General features: G+C 35.7%; 1 protein-coding gene across 2 annotated transcripts in view; it reads left to right on the forward strand.

The window, feature by feature from the left end:
* PHF6 (PHD finger protein 6) overlaps positions 1-21,984 on the forward strand; it is a 50,252-nt gene extending 28,268 nt beyond the window's left edge. Inside the window, exons 6-11 of one of the 2 annotated variants that reach the window (XM_065900779.1) lie at positions 8,133-8,299; positions 8,469-8,612; positions 9,976-10,080; positions 12,565-12,698; positions 20,590-20,719; positions 21,048-21,954. In XM_065900779.1, the coding sequence (XP_065756851.1) occupies positions 8,133-8,299; positions 8,469-8,612; positions 9,976-10,080; positions 12,565-12,698; positions 20,590-20,719 (680 nt within the window). In that variant the 3' untranslated portion in view covers positions 21,048-21,954. Of the gene's footprint in view, positions 1-8,129; positions 8,300-8,468; positions 8,613-9,975; positions 10,081-12,564; positions 12,699-20,589 lie in introns of both variants that reach the window. The other variant, XM_065900778.1, reaches the window with a different exon arrangement.
* Positions 21,985-22,248: the final 264 nt, after the last annotated feature.

Raw genomic sequence — 22,248 nt, forward strand, 5'->3', positions numbered from 1 at the left:
TATACTACCCAAAGCAATCTACAGATTCAATGCAATCCCTATCAAATTACCAATGGCATTTTTTACACAACTAGAACAAAAAATTCTTAAAATTTATATGGAGACACAAAAGACCCCGAATAGCCAAAGCAGTCTTGAGGGAAAAAAATGGAGCTGGAGGAATCAGACTCTCTGACTTCAGACTATACTACAAAGCTACAGTAATCAAGACAATATGGTACTGGCACAAAAGCAGAAACATAGATCAATAGAACAGGATAGAAAGCCCAGAGGTAAACCCACGCACCTGTGGTCAACTAATCTATGACAAAGGAGGCAAGGATATACAATGAAGAAAAGACAGCCTCTTCAATAAGTGGTGCTGGGAACACTGGACCTCTACATGTAAAAGAATGAAATTAGAACACTCGCTAACACCATACACAAAAATCAACTCAAAATAGAGTAGAAACCTAAATGTAAGACCGGACACTATAAAACTCTTAGAGGAAAACATAGGAAGAACACTCTTTGACATAAGTCACAGCAAGGTCGTTTTTGATCCACCTCCTAGAATAATGGAAATAAAAACAAAAATAAACAAATGGGACCTAATGAAGCGTAGATTCTTTTGCAAAGCAAAGGAAACTACAAACAAGATGAACAGACAACCCTCAGAATGGGGGAAAATATTTGCAAATGAATCAATGGACAAAGGATTAATCTCCAAAATACATAAACAGCTCATGCAGCTCAATATTAAAAAAACAACCCAATCGAAATATGGGCAGAAGACCTAAATAGACATTTCTCCAAAGAAGACATACAGATGGCCAAGAAGCGCACGAAAGGCTGTTCAACATCACTAGTTATTAGAGAAATGCCAATCAAAAGTACAATGAGGTATCACCTCACTCCAGTTAGAATGGGCTTCATCAGAAAATCTACAAACAACAAATGCTGGAGAGGGTGTGGAGAAAAGGGAACCCTCTTTCACTGTTGGTGGGAATGTAAATTGATACAGCCACTATGGAGAACTGTATGGAGGTTCGTTAGAGAACTAAAAATAGAACTACCATACGACCAAGCAATCCCACTGCTGGGCATATACCCTGAGAAAACCATAATTCAAAAAGAGTCATGTACCACAATGTTCATTGCAGCTGTATTTACAATAGCCAGGTCATGGAAACAACCTAAATGCCCATCGACAGACAAACGGATAAAGAAGATGTGGTACATATGTACAATGGAATATTACTCAGCCATAAAAAGGAGCGAAATTGGGTCATTTGTTGAGACATGGATGCATGTATAGAGTCATAAGTCAGAAAGAGAAAAGCTAATATCGTATATTAACGCATATATGTGGAACCTAGAAAAATGGTACAGATGAACCAGTTTGCAGGGCAGAAATAGACACAGATGTAGAGAACAAACGTATGGACACCAAGGGGGGAAAGCGGCAGGGGGGTGGTGGTGGTGGTGTGATGAACTGAGCGATTGGGATTGACATATATACACTGATGTGTATAAAATTGATGACTAATAAGGACCTGCTGTATAAAAAAATAAAATTAAGAAATTTAAAAAAATGTAGGGACATGAGGAGAGCATAAAAAAAAAAAAAGCCCCATCACCCAGCTTTAGTAACTGTCAGCTCCTGGCCAGTCTTGTTTCATCTATACCCTTACCCACTTCCTCCACCTGGATTATTTTAAATTCAATCCCAGCTATCATATTTCATTTTGGCACACTTAATTAAGAATAATATATTTATGTATGTTACATATTTATATATGTATATGCATATGCCTAAAAGAAATCATTTATCTGATAACTTTACTGGAAAAGCAGAGTTTTGCTTGTGACCAGGGGCATGCAGAGCAAGTGCTCACCACGTTCCCATTGGAGACGGCAGGGCAGATGACCTCCAGTCTTGCTTTTGTAGCTGCCCTAAAGATTCAAAGCAGATGTGGTAATGCTTACCCCAACTTTAATGCTTGGCCTTTTTCTTGAAAAAGAAACATTCCGACAAACGTTTATTGAGTGCCTGCTGGGTGTAGGCACATTGGGAGTTTAGAAAAGAAGCCTCTTGTGGACAAAGAGCTTACAATCTACACAAGGTATGACAAGTAATAATTAACAATTGAATAGAATTTCATAGTTTATAAAGTGCTTTTCTCAAACATTTTCTTAAAGCAGCCTTTTCAGGAAGGTGTTCTTATTAGTCCTATTTGATATACCAGGAGACTTGCGAGTGTTAAGTAACTTCACCAAGTTAAGGCCTAGAAAGTGGCAGACTTCAGACTTTCTGTCCAGGGGTCCTTTCTACTTCATACTGTTAAGTGATGTGAGAATTTAGGAGAAGGAAGGAAATGGGGCTTAAACCAGGAAGATATAAGATGAGGAAAACATTGATTAGGAGGGAGAAGAGAATTGGTAAAGGGACAGGTAGGGCTTATACAATACTAGGAGGAGGGGAGAGTTGGTTTCCTGGTAAGTTGGTCACCCCCCTGTCGCATGGGGGCAATCAGAAGGGTAACAGAGAAGGGCCTGGCCGTTCTAAGGTGACATGGACATCTGTACTCATAAAGGTGGGGAACACTTGGTGGCACAGGAAAGGAGGACAACCTTATTTTGCTACCTACCTTATCAAGTCTGGATTTTTAGAAATTGTAGTTGTGAATACAAGGGTAAGGTTTTATTTTCTCCCATATTCTTTTGTTTGAATAGGTATATGAACATTGTACAAAAATCAGCAATACAAAAGAGTGTAGACTGTAAGTAAGCTTTCCTCTCATCCTTGTCCTTGTATCTCAGTTTCCAAATTTTTTTGCTAAAAGCAACATCTGCTGTCAGTTTCTTTTGTGTCCTTCCAGAGCAATGTATACATAAGCATATGTATAGCTATCCTTTTTCTAACTTGCAGGAGCATATGAAGATGTTTATTTCCATGATAGTGGGTATTACTACTTCCAAAGCATATAGTAGTGACTCACTGACATGTGTTTGTCCCAACTCTGCTACTCCCTAGCTTTATGATCTTAGGCAAAATTATTTAACTTTTCTGAATTTACTTATCTATAAAACGGAGGATGAGAATGGTGACTGATACAACCTCATGGGGCTATTTTGAGGTTGAATAAGATAATGCATGTAAACTGCATAGCACATCCTGTATAGTCAAAACTCAAAAAGCTCTAATGTTAGCTCTTATATTTTGGGTATTTGCATTTACATATTAAATGGAAAACGGCAAGATGCAGAATAGTATGCTTAGAATGCCATTTGTTTGTATATGCTTTTAAAACGGATTTGCATATGCATAGAAAATAATAGCTGACATTTATTGAGAGTGTCTTATGTGCCAGGCCCTGTTCTAGATTAAGTACTTTACAGGAACTAACTCATTTAATTCAAGAACCCTCTGAGGTAGGTCTCAGGTCCGAGGACACACAGTCTGTGACAGATCCAGGATTCAAAACCAGGCTCTCTACCCTTGAGATTGAGAAAAGAAGCGTTAAGTTAACGGTACCTTGAGAGGAAGAGAGTGAGTATGAAGAAAGGGAAGCAAGGAAGCTAGGGTACCAGCTGGGAGTGCAGAGCACATGGAATTGGAAGGTGGAAAGGAAGATTTTCCCTACTTTTATGCAGATAGTTCTTTTATAATTATTATTAAAAATAACTTTTAAGAATATTAAAACATTTTCACAGTTTTGAATTGGAAAAATAATAAGTAACCATGAAAAATTTAAACAAAGGTGCTGTGACTAGCTTCATACTCACATTTTCATGTGCAAGTAATTTTCAAATATTTTCTAGGATAAATTCCCAAAAATAAAATCACTGGGTCAAAGGGTTTAATCTTTTTAAGGTTCTCAATATGCATTGCCATATTACTTTCTAGAAAGATTGTGCTAGGTTATATTCCCGTCAGCAGTAGCTGACTTTACCCCCTCCTTTCACCACACTGGATGTTATAAATTCTTTTAAATACAATCGTAGTACATAGCCCATTGTTAAAAAAAATTAAAATAGTACAAAAGTACTATAAAAGTAATTCAGAAAGCCCTCTCTTCACCCCCCAAATCACACTCTCAGTAGTAGTAGAGTTCCTACTACTAACAGTTTGTAAATCTTCCTAGAACCTTTCTTACATACGTACAATCTTACATATATATGCATATGCTCACTATTTGTAATACAATGGCATCAGAGTATACATAGATAATGTTACGCAACTTGTTTTTCTCATTCTGTGATATATCAGACACCCTTCTCTGTGCATACAGATCAACCTCATTCTTTTTAACAGTTGTGTTACATCCTATAGAATAAATAGAACCATAGTTTATTTAAGGATTTCTCTTAATAAAAATCAGTTATATTTATTTTTTATGTGAAATAGGAATAAAACTGCATTGATCTTCCTTATACGTATGTGCTTATGTACTTATGCAAGTGATTCTATAGGATAAAGTCCTAGAAATGGGGATGCCAGGAGAGACTCTGTGCATTTAACATTTGGGAATCAGTACTGTCACATGTACCAACAGTGTATGAGTGTCCAGTTCCCTACAACTGTGCTGGATATTATCAGTCTTATAATTTTTACGAATCTGTTTATCTCATTTAATTTCCATTTCTCTTGTAATTAGTAAGGTTGTACTTCTGCCCATGTTTTTTCAGTCATTTATATTTCTTCTGTGAATTGTCAGTCCTATCCTTTGCACGTTATTCTTTCAAGGTTTGTCTTTTTAAAATTGATTTGAAGTGCTGTCTGTAAAATATAGATATTAATTCCCTGCCACTAAATGGCTTCTTAGGTGTCCTAACCCCAAGATTATAAAAAAAAGAATCTCTTCCATTTTCTTCTGTTACATTTCTGGTTTGTTATTTTATTAGATTTTTTGGATCCATCTCTAATTTTTTCATATAGTATGAGAAAAGGAATCTGAATTTTTAGAAAATGGGTACCCAGTTGTGCCATTATGTCTCTCCCCCACTCATTTGAAATGCTACCATTATCATACTCTGATTTCCCATATGCATGTGGGTCTCTTTTCAACCTGGCTTTCTCTTCTGCTGACATGTGTCTATTCCTATGCCAGTGTTTTAACTACTGTTGCTTTATGGTATATTTTGATATCTTTTTTTAAAAAGATAGTCTTGCGTATTATATATTTACTCTTCTAGAAAACTGTGGAATCAACTTTCAATTCTGTTTTATCAGTGTTTCATTAAATTAGGTTAGCAAGAACTGATACCATTCTAATGTTGATCCTATTCATCCAGAAGCATGGCTTATCTCAACATTTTTGTGGGGCTTCTTTTATATTTGTATTTCTAACACATTTTTTGTTGGGTTTATTGAAGTTTTTTACAACTACTTAAAGACTGCTGTTTTGATAGGTGAAAATGGTGTATCACTTAATTTACACTTCTTTGACTTAGAGACATCAAATTTTCTAAAAGTGTATTTATTTATTTATTTTAAAGTTTACTTTGGCTGTGTTGGGTCTTTGTTGCTGTGCGTGGGCTTTCTCTAGTTGCGGCGAGCGGGGGCTACTCTTCGTTGCGGTGCGCAGGCTTCTCATTGCGGTGGCTTCTCTTGTTGCAGAGCATGGGCTCTAGACACGTGGGCCTCAGTAGTTGCAGCACGTGGGCTCCGTAGTTGTGGCTCACAGGCTCTAGGGCGCAGGCTCAGTAGTTATGGCTCACAGGCTTAGTTGCTCCGCGGCATGTGGGATCTTCCTGGACCAGGGATTGAACCCGAGTCCCCTGCATTGGCAGGGGGATTCTTAACCACTGTGCCACCAGGGAAGTCCCTAAAAGTATATTTAACTACTTATGTTCTACGAATTATTTGATCATACGGTTCACCCATTTTTCTGTTGGGGTCTTAATCTTTTATGAGCTTATCAGATCATAAAGATACTAATCTTTTGTCATAAGTACAGCAGATATTCTTCCAGTTTGTTTGCCTTCTAATTTTATCACTTTTTTTTTACTTTCAGAAGTTTAAAAGTCTAATATAGTTAAATCTGTCAATCTTTTGTGATTTTTTTTCTTTTTTTTTTTTTTACTATTGCTGGTAAAGTCCCCTAAAATTTTATACTGAACGATTCCATGTTTAGGACAGACAAATACGCCATCTGGAAAAATAGCCATGTTGGCCTGATAATGGAATCAGTTAAGTAATTTCTTTATAGGTGTTTAACAATGTAGTGTTATTATAGTGCTAGTGATTATTTGTTTTCATTGTAAATAACAGAATATTATGTATATCATATATATGCTGTAATATATATCAGGATGATTGGAACATTTGGTTATGATTTTTCATTTTAATTTTTGGCACATGCAAGTAATTCTAATAGCTTTAATGAAATTCTGTGTCTTAAAAATTGTCAGATTGAATGTTTAAAGTAGGTGGTGTGTTCTGATGTGAAATTTGCTATAGTGTTAAGATCAGAATTATCTTTAATTGACTTGTCTGTCTTCACAGGGAGAGTTATTCACATGAATTTGTCTTATTGCCTATAAAACACTATCCACTTTTACCTTCCCCCCGCTTTCTTCCCTTAAATCCTACCATAGTTAGGTGAAGTTACATTGATATAAATTTTTATTAACTGTTTTGCAAATGGTCTAATGCTCTCAGTTCTTAGAGTTTATATATTCAAATATACTGATTAAATTACCCTTTCCTTATCATAATGAATGTGCTTTTATTGCTTAGGAAAAAACCCTTTAAAGTATTTATTAGGAAAGATCAGCATCTGAGAAGAGGAGTTGATATGCTTTCTCATGGAAGAAATTAGTCCGTGGAATTATAGTCGATAATTTATGGTAAAAGAGAAAACAATGTAGGTATTAGAACTATGCCTAAAACTTTCTATAGTTTGACACTAAGACAAGTGAATATTTGATTTTTATACCTTTTTGAACACTAAGTACATTGTCTTATATACAGTAGGCCCTCAATAAATATTTTTAGTGAATAACTGAATGAAGCACCTCTATTAATGGTAGAAATACTTTTCAAATTACTGGGAAGCACAGTTCTAAAACTTCTCCATAAATTTTGTTTAATCCATTAACGTATACACAGACAACCTGCACCATAGCTTTTCTACCACTTATGTTAGAAATTCCTTTTATACTTAATATTTGTTTAATTACTTGATCAATTGGTTAATTCATTTGTAGATATCTTCCTTGGTGAATTTGATCTTTTGATTTTCATGATAGTTTAAAGAGCTATCTAGAGCAGTGCTGTACAATAGAACTTGTCTGTTATGATAGAAACATTATATATCTGTGATGTCCAGTAGAGACTCAGCTTGCCACATGTGACTAATAAACACGTGAAATGTGGTCAGTGTGACTGAGAAACTGAAGGTTTAATTTTTTTTTTTTGCGGTACGGGGGCCTCTCACTGTTGTGGCCTCTCCCGTTGCGGAGCACAGGCTCCAGACGCGCAGGCTCAGCGGCCATGGCTCACAGGCCCAGCCGCTCCGCGGCATGTGGGATCTTCCCGGACCAGGGCACGAACCCATGTCCCCTGCATCGGCAGGCAGACTCTCAACCACTGTGCCACCAGGGAAGCCCTAATTTCATTTAATTATAAATGACTTAAATTTTTAAAAGCCACATGTTGCCAGTGGCTACTATATTGGACAGCACAGATACACCTACTTTATTTTCATTTAGCTTTCCAAGTTATAGCAAGTTTATTTTCTGGGTAATTGTTCTGATTTCACCAACAGTGTGAGGTAAAACTCTTTGAAACCTATGGTAAAAAAAAAATTATACAAGATCTAATTCTAAAAAATTCCCTTATTAGAGTTTGGAAATGTTTATTGAATTATGTGCACAGTTAAGATCACAAAACTCATTTTCATAGAATTATAACTTTGATGGAAATAATTCAGTTTACAGTTATTATAGTAAAACTATTTCTTTGTATTTCATTTTTGTTGCATTTATATGAAATGTTAGGCCACTATATCAAACATACCACAGATCAGTTCTCCCCATATCTTGAGGTGATTTTATTCTAAAGAGAAACATAGGTTCTAAGGACCCATGAACTAATGCTCATTTTAAGATTGGTCCATGTAAAGCTTTTGTTCATTTTTAAGCAGCTGATCTAGAAGAAAGTTTTAATGAACATGAACTGGAGCCCTCATCACCTAAAAGTAAAAAGAAAAGTCGCAAAGGAAGGCCACGAAAAACTAATTTTAAAGGACTGTCGGAAGATACCAGGTCCACATCCTCCCATGGAACAGATGAAATGGAGAGTAGTTCCTATGTAAGTAGAAAAATGTTGGATTCTTACTTTTTGTTGCACCATGAATATTTCATCTGAACTGTGTTGATAGGTAAAGTTAATCATTTGAAGTGTTAACTAAGCTTGAGGTACTGATAGCATATTTTCATGGATTTTTTTTCAAGGTTTTCATTTTCTTTTACACTTGCAGAGAGATAGGTCTCCACACAGAAGCAGCCCTAGTGACACCAGGCCTAAATGTGGATTTTGTCATGTAGGGGAGGAAGAAAATGAAGCAAGAGGAAAACTGCATATATTTAATGCCAAGAAGGCAGCTGCACATTATAAGTGCATGGTAAGTATGGTGCTTTTTATGTGCCTTTAAACCCAAGTTTTGGAAAAGCATTTAGCTAGTAACCAAATATAGAACTTTCCTCCCCAGCATTAGTGTTTTAGAATTATGAATAGTGTATCCTATAATCTCAAATCTTTTTTTAAAAGTATAATTGACTTACAATATTATATTAGTTTCAGGTATACAACATAGTGATTCGATATTTTTATACATTACAAAATGATCACCACGATAAGACTACTTACCATCTGTCACCGTACAAAGTTATTACAATATTATTGACTCTGTTTCCTATGCTGTACATTATATCCCCATGACTTATTTATTTTATAACGGGAAGTTCTGTAATCCCAAATCTTCATAAACTCTAGATTTTAAAAAATATAGCCTTTATGATTTAGTGCGATTTAAAGTAATCCTAAGTATAGTTACTATGTTCCAGATAATCCATAATTAATGATTTCATAACTAAAAATTTCAGCTTTATAAACTTTTCTTGGAAGCTATGTTTGGCCTCCACTATAACCTCGTAAAAGTCTTTCTTATTGCACTTCATATACTATATTGCAGTTATTCATTTATGAGCCTCTTTCCCCTAATAGACTCTTAAATTCCTTGAGGGTAAGAACTATATCTTATCTTTGCATCCTTAGATCCAGGTCTGACATATAGCATATGTAAACATTTTTGAACTAGATTGTATTGAATTACTCATCCCATTTATGATTAGGTTTTAAAAAATTATATTATTTAGGGAATCCCCTGGCGGTCCAGTGGTTAGGAGTCCACGCTCTCACTGCCAAGGGCCCGGGTTCAATTCCTGGTTGGGGAACTAATATCCCACAAGCCACATGGCATGGCCAAAAAAAATTTTTTTTAGATTATATTATTAATATCAGAGGTTCTTAACCAGAGATGCATATCAAATTTACCTGGGGAGCTTTTTCCATAATATGTACCCTTGGAGTAGATCCCAAACATGTCTAGTTTGAAAAAAAAACCTCTAGGTGATTCTCATCTGCATCTATGATGGAAATTTGTCCTTTTAAACTATTTTTGAAACTGTGGAAATGTAAAATAGTTGAGATGACAGGGTGACACTGCTGAACTCTCCTTGTTAAATGAAGCATTTAATCTTGGCTCCACACTGGCAACCTTAGTTTCATTCCATTGTCCTTATTTTGGGTTATATTTTAATCAGACGTGAATAGATTAAAAAATATTTGAGTCAGTACTTGATTATTAAGGAAAAGTAATCTTTCTCAGGATATTAAAATAATGTAACATATTTGTTCTTAAGTTGTTTAATCTTTTTCTCACAAGGATTCTGAATATTAAATGTTCCTGCATTTTTCTTTTCTAGTTATTTTCTTCTGGCACAGTCCAGCTCACAACAACATCAAGAGCAGAATTTGGAGATTTTGATATTAAAACTGTACTTCAGGAGATTAAGCGAGGAAAAAGAATGGTCTGTGCTTTTATGTTTATGCTATGCAACATTACTCTTCTGACTTTGTGCTTTAAATTTAGAACACATCTCAAATTTATCCAGTCATCAAAAAATTTAATATAAAGTAGTTCATATGTTAAAGTGAAGTATATATTTGACTTATTTGTAATATAATAAAGGATGCTGATGTTACTGAAAGTTATTCTTCTTTCTATGTAACTTCATTACCTAAGACAATTATACTGAGATTTATACTTCAGGGTATTTGAGAGTCTTTTAGTAAAATAAATGAAGATGTGAACATGACACACCTTATTAAGTTTAAAATGTTAAATTGTTTAAGCTCGCTTAAAGAAAAGTTCCATGACCCCAATAGAACATTGAGAATCTCCCCATGTTGTTATTCATTCTTTTTTTTTTTAAATAAAAGGAGATTTTTTTTCAGAGCCTTCTGTTCAGTTAAAGTTCACATACATAGTTATGTCTTTTAATATGTTTATCGTAGCTTTAAAATTTCCTTTATAAAATGTGCCTAAGTCTCATGTTTTTAAACATACTGAATTACTAATAAATAGCTTTAAGAAATAATGGCATCTTTATTTGATGACTTACTCCTTTACAGTCTGTGAATATTATAAAATGTCATTGGAATGCAGAATCTTTTCTTTAAGACAGCAGTTGTCTCAAGAAATGACTTTATTTAAAAAATTTTTTATTGTGAAAAATTTCAAACATCAAAATTAGAAAGACTAGTAACACACGTCTATCCATCACCTTGACTCATCAGTTATCAAGAATTTGCGGCACTCGTTTCATCTATGCCTTTTATTCTTGTTGCTTGAAGTATTTTAAAGCAGAGCTGAGACTTCATATCATTTCACCTCTACATATTTCAGTATGTATCTCTTAAAAGTTGGACATTTTCTTACCTAACCACAATGTCATTACACCTTATAAATTAACAATGAGTCTTCAGTGTTATTTAATACCTAGTTCGTATTTCCCCAGTTGTATCAAAACTATCTTTTTAAAGTTGGTTTGTGTGAATCAGAGGAGGTTCACATATTACATTTGGTTGTTATATTTCCCTTAAGTAATCTAGGGCACTCCCTCCTCCCTGTCTTTGTTGTTTCTGTTTTTGTTTTGTTGTATGCCATTGACATGTTGAAGAAAACAAATTAATTGTCCTGTAGAATATCCCACATGTTTTATTTGTCTGTTTGCTTTTTCACAATGCTATTTAACTTGTCCCTCTATCCGCCAGATTTTCTTTTAAAGTGGAAGTTAGATGTAAAGCTTGATTAGATTCATTTTCAACATTTTGGGGGGTAAGAACACTTCACAGGTGGGACTATATCATCCATATTTTATCACATCAGACAAGTCATAATGTCTGACCTTGGATTCAGGTGGTGAGTTGATCCCTCCGTTGTGAAGCTCCCCTTCGATCTTTCATCTGGCGGTTTCAGGCATTGTTGATCTTTGTCTGAATCCATAAGAAATGACTTTTTCTTTGTGGAACTGCATTTTTGAAGGTATAAAGATTATTGATGTCAGTTGTTCCATTTAAATCCAGTTCAGTTTTTTGATACTTTGATTACTCTTCTAAAAATGAAACTCCTTTAAAACAGAATGTGGAGTACTAAAGAAAAAGTAAAGAGGAAAAAAATCACTTCATCGTATGTAGCACAATGTTGTGTCATACAGCTAAAGTCAAATAGGTGACTAGGATAACAATTCACATTCTCTTGATCAACTTATTTACCTCTGCACTGTTGAATCTTAGTGTCAACACTAACCTAGCATTTCCCCAAGTGTGCTCCAAAGGAAGTCAGTCCATCGGGATGCTCTCCCACTGCTCCAAAGTTAAAAGGGCATCTGGAGTTCAATAAACTCGGGAACTGTTTACTATACCCTCCTTCCTGGAGGAAGGCTGTCAGAAGTTCTGCAATCAAGTAATCTGTTGAAAACTAGCATTTCTCAAACTTCTTTGACTATGAAACCCTTCTTCCAACAATCACCTTAAGTCTTAAAAAGATGTCAGCCCCTTTAGTCTGTTTCTGCCCTTTTGCCTACTTGGTAGCAATCCCTCTCTGAGAATCTTCTCATTCTTCCCCGCAGTCATAATAGGAAAGGAACTGATCTCAGGGAGAAAAAGAAGCCAACCACTAAAATATAGAATATATTTTTGTGTGTGTGTTTGGCAGTATTAAGGAGTGTTCCCTTTATGTTTCGATGTCAGCTCTCTGATGGTTAGTGGTTAAATAATGGAAACATCAGGGGTGACTACATATTAGAAAGTCTATCAAAGTTTGATTTAAATTGCAGTGTTATTTAATACATATGCTATACAATAAGTTCAGTGCACTCTTTTTCAATAGAAAAACTGGCTGTTTTCTTTGTAACGTGGACTGTTTGGCTGAAATAGCTAAAATAGAAGAAATAAGATTGCATAAACTTTGAAATACTGCTTATGATTATTCTTTCTCTTCCCTTAAACAGAAATGTACACTTTGCAGTCAGCCCGGTGCTACTATTGGATGTGAAATAAAAGCCTGTGTTAAGACTTACCATTACCACTGTGGAGTACAAGACAAAGCTAAATACATTGAAAATATGTCACGAGGAATTTACAAGTAAGAGAACAATTGTCCATTTTCCTAAACTTGTCAGTAAGTAACTGCCCTTAAATAGATGACATTAGTTTACTTGCTCACTCTTCTTAGGTGGTGTTTAGCCAAGTGTAGAATACTAAGGACTCTGTATAAGAAATGAGTACTGCAATTGACATTTTCCTCTGCCTACACATCCCTGGATTAGCATTCATTCAATCAGTATTTTTATGCTTCCTGTGTGCCAGGCATTGTGCTAGGAGCTGGGCATACAATAGTGATCAAAACAGACAGAGACAGTGTCCTCATGAAAGCTTACAGTCTAGTGGGAGAGAGATATATCAATTAAATGGTCACATAAATATACAATCATAAACTTCGTAAGTGCTGTAAAAGATGTTACAAAGCGCTGTGACAGCATGTAACAAGGAGGAGCTAACCTACTAGTCTGTAGTGGGGGAGTGTTTGGGAATTTCCTTAAGGAAATAGTGCTTGAGCAGAGATATGAAGGGCGAAATGAATGTGGGCATTGGGAAGGCGTTCTAGGCAGAGAGAACAGCGTGTGCAAGGCCCTAAGATGGGAGAGAAACAAGGGAGCAAATGAGGGGGTGTGGGTGGTAGGAGGCTACTGCTGAGGGTCCAGGTGAGAATTGTGGGTAACTTAGAATAGGATATAGTTGTGAAGGCAGAAGTTGAAAAGATACACTTGGAAGACTGATGAAAGAATAAGGTTTGGAGATTTGGGATTACATGTTACCCTCTTTTTTATGGGCCTCCACTTACCAGTGCTGCGTTGGGCTAGTGTTATCAATGTGAATCTACAATGGTTCCCTTTGTTTAATCGAATGGAGAATAAGTTGGAGATCCCTGAATATTTATTTGGTTTGCCTTTGCAAGTTGTAAAGCACTTCCTTGCTCTCACATTCCCAGCGTGCAATAAACCAGTGACTCGGGGTCTCCTATTCCATGGACAAAGCAGTTTGCGTAAGCAGTCACCAAGTCATTTGGGTGATTGCGTGAGGTGCTAATGCTGTATTATAAAATTGGCCAAACTTCGCTTAATAATAAAGGCACATGTTTTTCAAGCGAGTTCTATCAAGCCTTGAAGGAACAGATAATTCCAATGTTATTTAGAGACGTCCAGCACATAGCAAAAAATGGAAAACTTCTTGGTTCATTCTGTAACACGTGCATAGCTGTGACACCAAACCTAACAAAGACAGCATTTAACAACAAAAATTTTAAAACTAGAGACAAGTCTTAACTTTTATAAATATATGTACCAAAATCTGAAATAAAATATTAGAAAATCAAATCCAGGGCTGTAGTCTAACAATTTAAAGATTATTCAAAATTAGGAAATATATAAATGTGACCTGTTACAATTAATAAAGAAAAATCCTAGTGGATAGTGGAAAGACATTTGATACCATTCAACATCGATTTCTGAATTTTAAAGTAAGGTAGCAAGAGTGCTCTTGGTGGTAAGCTAGGAGTCTTAATAGAGTGTTAGGAGAGGCAAAAACGGCAAACAGCTTATTTAGTGTTAAAGTAAATGGACCATGGTTCTTAGCCAGAGCTGAGCCTCAGAATCGCCTGGAGGTGGATATGGCCCTCTTTAGAAATGTTCATGCCTAGGTCCTACCCTCAGATTTAAATTCAGTGGGTTGAGGCCCAAACCGTGTATTTTGATGACTCCGCAGGTGATTCTCAGGTTCATCTCTAATTGAGAGCCACTATATCAATACACTTTCATTCAGATCAGGAACAAGACAAAGGTGCCAACTGCCAACATTACTGTCACTCTTTTTCTTGAGGGTTAAGCCTGTGCAATGAGAAAAGGAAGGAGAATGTATAGTAAATGTTGTGAAGGAGAAAAATAAAATTGTCAATATTATTGACATTACTGTCTACCAAGAAAATCCAAAGAAATCAACTCTGAATTTATTAAAACTTATAAGAGCTCAGTAAGGCTGCTGAATATGAGATGAATTTTTAAAAACAATTCCAGTAATAACTACTTAGAAAATGTAAAGGAAAAATGTCTATCCCACCACACACACACACACACACACACGTGTGCATACACATACACCAATGGTGAACCTTTCTTAAAAAATAGCATTTTACATAGGACCCCAATGAATGACGAAATATATTATGTTCCTTGATAGACTCAACTTTGAAAGATACCTATTCTCCCCAAATTAATCTATATACTTAATACAATTTTAATGAAATCCAACTTTTTGAGTTTTATCTAAAAAAGTAAATGTGGTATTATTGTCTATTAGTAATGATTGTTACCTTATATAACAGGAAAAGAAATAGAAGCTTAAACAAGATAGAAGTTTGTTTCTCCCCTAAAAGACGTCCAGAGGAAAGCAGTGCAGATGTGGTAGGCAGCTTCTCAGTGTTATCATTGGCCCCCATTAGCGCCTTTCTGCTGTCTCCTCCTTGGGCTTCCTTCCATAGGAAGCAGGAGGAAGCAAGGGCAAAGGAAGATGGAAGGACAAAGTAGCTGTTGCTCCAGCTGAGTCAGGCTTTAATCAGCCTTCCTGGAAGTTCCATACATGCTTCTGCTCAGCATCTCATTTGCCAGAATTTAGTCATATGTCCGAAGGAGGCTGGGAAGTATACTCTTAGTGGACACATTGCTACCCAAACGAATTTAGTACTATGGAGGGTGGTGGGGGATAGATATTGGGGTAGCCAACTAGTATATCACATGAAGCCAAGAAAATTTTTAATGCAATTGAGAGGAGAAATCCCCTGTTAGATATCAAAGCCAATCATATAGCAATTAAAACAGTATCACAGAAGATAGATCACAGAAGATCACAGAAGATAGATCCGTGTCTTTGTTGGAATCTTATAAATAATTATGGTAGCATTTTATATATGTGGAGACAGAATGGATTAATTCAGTACCTGATATCTATACAGTTGGCTCTCCATTTAGAAAACAGTCTTGACCCAGGGAACTGTACTCAATATTCTCTAATAACCTATATGGGAAAAGAATCACTGATTCACTTTGCTGTACACCTGAAACTAACACAACATTGTAAGTTAACTATACTCCAATAAAAATTTAAAAACAAAGAAAAAGAAAAGAAAACAATCTTGAGTATAGGTGGCCTTTCTAAGCATGATAGGGAACTCAGAACTTTTATTTGACTACATTAAAATTAGACTACCTAAAGAGACCTCCAAATCATTACGAAAAACACAACCCAGTTTAAAAAATGGGTAAAGGACGTGAACAGGCAGTTTATAGAAGAAATAGCCATGGGTTATAAGCACATGAAAAACTGTTCAACCTTATTAGTAATGAATCAAATGCAAATTAAAACAAGATCTTACCAATTTTGGCAAAGATGAATAGGATTTAGACTATCTACTGTTAGCTAGGTTTTTGAGACACAAGCATTCTTATTCCATGTTAAGGTTGAATATAATAAATTGGTACAACTTTTTAGGAGAGCAATTTATTATTGGAGATGAAAACCTTAAAATAATGTATATCTTTTGCTACTAGTGTGCTTGTAGGGATTGAGCAGACAACAGTGCAGAGATGTATGTGCAAGAAGTGTCATTGCATTATCGTTAGCGATAGTGGCAACACCCACTAGGGCATCTTCTTAGACTCAGCTATACTTCAAACTGACAGGATTACCCCAGATGGCATCAGTCTACTCAGGAAGAATATAGACAAGAACTGCAGCTTGCCAGCAGGGTGGCATCAAATATTCGTCTTCTCTGAGAGTCCTTGCAGCAGTCATTGTAGCAGGACAGCTCAGGTCCAATAAGATATGATCCACATTGGGGAAAAGCCTCATACCCCATTGGAGTCAGCACCTCTTAACAATACAGTCATATAGGCATAGATAATTTTCAGGTTACACCACACTGAAAGAGGACCAAAGATAAGACTTCTTATCAGAATATGCATATTTTTCCCAGTCCAGGTACAGTCTACCAACTGGGGGGGTAACATAGCTTAGTAAAATAGTTGACACACTAATTTTTGTTAAGTTGCTAGAGGAAGAGAGCTAAAGAGTTAACCAAAGGTGAAATTCTCATGTGGAATGGGAAAAGATTTTTAACTTTTCACCTACAATAGCAAAGAAAGAGAGAGAGAGGGAGGGAGGGAGGGAGGGAGGGAGAAAGAGAGAAAGGAAGGGAGGGAGGGAGGGAGGAAGGAAGGAAGGAAGGGGAGAGAGAAAGAAAGAAGGAAAGAAAGAAAATCAAATCAGAATTCTATCAGGAGATTTAGTAAATAAATTTTAGTACATACATGCATCTAGTGGAATACTATGCAGAAATTAAAGAATAAAGTAGACCCATGTGTAGAGTTGTGGAGAGGTTATTTCAGTGATTGAGTCAGGGGGAAAAGTTGCATAAGTCTATTTTAGCATATAAAAAGTACGTGTGTACACACATGTACAAGATATGTGTATGTTTTTTATACATAGAAAATTTTCTGGGAGCGTAGTCAGCAAACTTAATAGTTGTCATCTCTCATTCGTTGCATAGGGGTGGAGAAGAGGCAATTTTATATTCTCCTTTATATGGTTCATGAGCAATCCATTATTTTTAAAAGTAGCCAATAATATTTTAAAATAACAGGCCCATTTAAAATGTTTAGAATTAGATATGTGGAGAATTATTGTGTTTATATTTTAACTTTATTTAGATATTTTCACAATAGTTATCCGTTTTCATTTCAGGAAAAAATGGAAAATGTAGATAAGAAAAATAAAACTAAATGTCAACTTTAATTCTACCGCCAGAGATAATAACTTTAAATCTTTTGGAATATTTTCTTCTAGACATTTGTGTGATTGTGTATATGTGTATATTTATAAAAACAAAACTTTCTTATATATACTCTTTTATAACCTGTTTTCCACTTACTATATCTTTAGTAGAGGCATTTTTTTTCTGTGACGTTAAACAGTTGTACATCACCAGTTTAATGGTTGCATAGTATTCCAGTGTATGGGTGTATTAGTTTGTTTAATCAGTTCTCTTTTTAGACATTTAGATGGCTTTTATTTTTTAGCTGTTAGAAAACCATGTTGCAGTGATCATTTCTAAACAAAAGTATTTGAACTGGGATCCATGATGATTTGAAATGCTCTTTTTACTTTTTCACATTGAAATTTGTTTCTTAAATCTGCTTAGAAGTGGATTCCAGATTTTTTCATAGAGACCATGGAGTTCAAATGAGTCCGTAAGCAGGCAGTTTGGGGAGAGAAGAACGGACAAATGAAAGGAAATGCAAGGAGGAATATTTCTGAATGAAGTGGCTCCCTTCCCTCCTACATGTGACTTGCTTTCTTTCTTTACCAGCCCTTTCTGGATCCTGAATATATTCATATTAAAAAGGCGAGGGAAGATTATATAGTGATCTGTTTATCCTGTTTTATTGTCTTTATTGTATTTCTAAGCTATTTAAATATGTATTTTTCTAAAATGTCAGCCTCCCACCATAAAACAGTAAGTTCTGTGACAGCAGAGGTCTTGTTTGACTGGTCAGCACCTGCGGCCTTGGTGTCCAGACTGGTGAAAGACACGTAATAGGCCTATGGGAAATAGTCCTTGAGTGAAAAATAATCCGATAAAAAGATTAAAATTTGTTCTAACCAGAAAGGGCTCATCCTTTTAGATAAAACTCTGTTATAAAAATTTCTAAAAGCCCACAAAAATAGAAGAGTATAACAACCCCAGTCTCAGCAGGTACCAACTTATTGCCACGGTTGTTTCATCTACATTTTTTTTCTTTCTGAGGTATGTTAAAGCAGAATCCCAGATCTCTTGTCATTTTATCCTTACATACTTTAATATCACTATGCTATCATCACATCTTATAAAATTAACAGTAAATTCTTAGTATCGTCTTATACCCGGTTCACTTTGGCATTTCCCCAGTTGTCTTGAAGATGTCTTTTTAGACTTGATTTGTTCAAACCTCAATACATGCAAGGTCCTTACATTGCATTTAATGGATGTCTCTTAAGTCTCTCTCAATATAGAGCAGTCCCCACTCCACCCTTGCCTTTTCCTTCTACCTGTTAAGGAACCCTGATAAGTTGTCCTGTAAAAGTCCCATATTCTAGATTTATCAATTTGCGTTTTCCTGATGTCATTTACCTCATTTCTCTACCCCTCTGTATATCCTGTAATTTATAAGTTGGCTCAAAGGCTTAATTAGATTCAGGTTATATTTGGGGGAAGATACTTCACAGGTGCACTATATAGAAGTGATATTTGATATTTGAACTCATGATTTAAAAAGTGATTCCTAACATGCAGCGTTTGAAGAGTAGAAATTCTCCATAGTTCTTTGAAAATGTTTTAAGAATAAAAAATGATGAGCAAAACTAGGTCAGAAGTCAGTTGTTATTGCTGCCCCCCCAGCCCCACCCCTGCCATTTATTCTACTCACTTGTTAGAAACCTTTCATGTTAAACCTAGTCTTACACCGTTTGTGGCAGATGAATTCCTGTGATCATCTTCTATCCATTGCTGACCACAAGAGGGCATCCACTGAACATTTTCTAAGCATTGTTCCATCTTGTCATCTTGTGTATAATTGACCTAAAACTGAGCTCAGATCAGCTCCCACCCTTCTTTGATTATTGTAGGGGTATTTAACTATAAAAAATATGTTGATGTATATACAGTAAGGTGGCCTAAACCTTTGTTCAAAATCACCTGCATTGCCATTTTCATTAAAAACAATGAATTTCAAGTATATAGTGTATATACCCAAGTAAAAGGTTGTCGGAACAGCATGATGTCAAAGTATCCCTCCAGAGATGGTTTGTTAATTTCAAAGAGGGAATACTTACCCTTACGATAGAGAAATCTGGCCGTTTCTACCACCTTAAGCAAGTGAAAACAGCACACTCATAGCAGGACATTCTGAAATTACATGCATCCTGAGGTATGCAGGATTACCTACAAAGTATCCTGGACTAACAAAGGAAAGTTGAACCTAAACTTAACTAAGCCCTTAGACCTTGTTTCTAGTTTACAGGAAATAAAGGGTGAGAGAAAACCGAATAAAACATTACCACAGGGACTTCCCTGGCGGTCCAGTGGTTAGGACTCGGTGCTTCCGCTGCCGTGGCCTGGGTTCAGTCCCTGGTCAGAGAACTAAGATCCCACAAGCTGTGCAGAGCGGCCAAAAAATGGAAAAAAAAAAACTGTAAAAAAGACTCTTAAAAACCAAACCAAAACAAAAACATTACCACAGTTAGATAAATCCAAAATGTGGTGTAGTTGACGAGGCATATGGTCTGACTCTTCCCAGAAGGTCAGTGTCATGGGAAAAAAAAGAAATTAAAGGAGCCAGTCTACATCATGAGAAACAGAGCTAAATGCAGTACCTGGAAAACGGTTAGGTGACTCATAAAGGTGTTCTAGTAAAGGCCAGGACACTAATGATGAAAAGGTACTTGAGGAGTTTGAGTAAAATTGTTTCATGAAATGTGAGCAGAAAGCAGCAGCATATATACAATTTATATTATTTCCTAAAATGTGCTTTGAAATTATGTATATGAAACATTATAGAATTTCATTATTTCATATATATACCTAAAAGTTGATATTTTCATGTTGGCCAAGAACTTTTTTTAATCTCATTGGGCAAAGTGAGGAATTGCCTTATATTTGGACATATGTGGTTTTATTTCAGACGAACTTTTATTATTTCATTGATAGAGTGCTTTCCTTTCTATCTTTTAGACAGAAATGGACCTATAGCTAATTGTGGGGTGTTTTTTTAGTGTGGATGAGGAAACTCAGATTTTAAATGGGCATGGACCTCATCCACTAATGACATAAATATATTCTCATCAACAATGACAAAACATTTTGAGATTTTTATCTTTCATCATTGTAGACTATATTGTAAAAATCATAGTGGAAATGATGAGAGAGATGAAGAAGATGAGGAACGAGAGAGTAAAAGCCGGGGAAAAGTAGAAATTGATCAGCAACAACTAACTCAGCAGCAACTTAATGGAAACTAGGTATGAAAGTTAATTATATTGGCTCTGTTGTCAGGATACAGTATACACACTGATAAATACGTATTGAGGTAACAATGTGCAGTATGATTTTTTTTAATGCTATTACGTTTAGTTAAGCATGTTACTAGAATGCTGAGGATGTGTAGGCTTGCATAGTTTTTTTCTTTTAACTAGCTGATTTTGTAATAATAAACACAAGCTATCCACTTTATCAATAAATGTAGTTGTAATGTCAAACCAATAAGATATTCTTGCTCCTCAATAACATTATATTATTGTGTTCCCCTCAAGCATCATATTTTACATTTTTTTATCATCTTTTAAACAGGTTCATGGGACAGAGTTAGAAAACTGGGAATGAATAAGACATCCATAACTACTATTCTTTTTTCACTGTTTTCTAAAATCAAAAAGGGTTTGTAACTTTTTACTGCCCAACTCTTAGATCCTTCATTGAACTGCCTAAAAACATCTTGTTTGTTTTATGAGCCTTCACTAGATGGCAGAGTTTGACATGTTGATATTACGTAGCTGTAGTTTGCAGTTTCTGGGAAGCAATTGAAACACTATTAACCCTGTGTATAGTGTCAACAGTTAAAGCAGACATTGAAATGAAGTAAGCTATATTTCTGGACTGAACAAAGTTCTACTGTTTAGAGTGTCTAAGTTTGTTTAGTGGATTCATACTCAAGGGAAAGCATAAGCAAATTTCACTTTACAGTGCAAACACGCCTCTGGTGGCAGCACATGGGAATTTATGATTTTTTTTTCCGCACTCAAGTAATGGAGGCGAGAAATGAAGAGAACCTTCTTTTTCTCTTGGCTTCGACAGCACATGCTAAAAATCTCTTCCAAGAAGTGTGCTAAAGCTTTTCATTTGGTTCCTGTTAAAGTTGTTCTCACTGACCAGCATGGACTCAGGCAACTGGTGATTGATTATAAGCTCTGAGCTCCAGTGCTTACGGCAAAATTCTCTTGACAGTAACCCTCTTCTCTTTTCATGTCATACAAAGAGCTTCTAGCAAAATGATTGGATCCTTTCAAGTTTAAACTAACATTTGGCAACAGCAAATTAAGCCTCTTTAACCTTTAAAGGGTTACCACTTACTAAGGACTTTAGCCACCATGTCTGAAACCCGTTCCTCTCAAGTGCCGTGTTGTTGTGGAACACTTCATATATTGGCCCAAAGTATGTAAGGAGATCTCATGTGCTGTAGAAGTAAAAAAAAAAAAAACAGTCTTTGCATAAAGCAGTATTTATTTTTAATTTTGTGACCACTATTTTAGAAACTTTATTTAATATTTTTAATGTTTTCATTCATTGCTTTGCTTATCTATAAAATAGGATTCTGTGTCCTATTTTTCTCCTGGTAGGGTTCAGTGTTGTTTTATTGATCATCTGAATTGTTCCTCAAAGCCTAAGAACCCAGCTTTTTAGAAAGGATTTTCACACTGGCATTTCTAGCTAGTGATATTTTCTTCCACTTACCTGCTGAAGCACATTTATATATTTCTTTATGGCAAAACCA

Source organism: Phocoena phocoena, chromosome X (assembly GCF_963924675.1).
Source record: "Phocoena phocoena chromosome X, mPhoPho1.1, whole genome shotgun sequence".
NCBI classification, from domain to species: domain Eukaryota; kingdom Metazoa; phylum Chordata; class Mammalia; order Artiodactyla; family Phocoenidae; genus Phocoena; species Phocoena phocoena.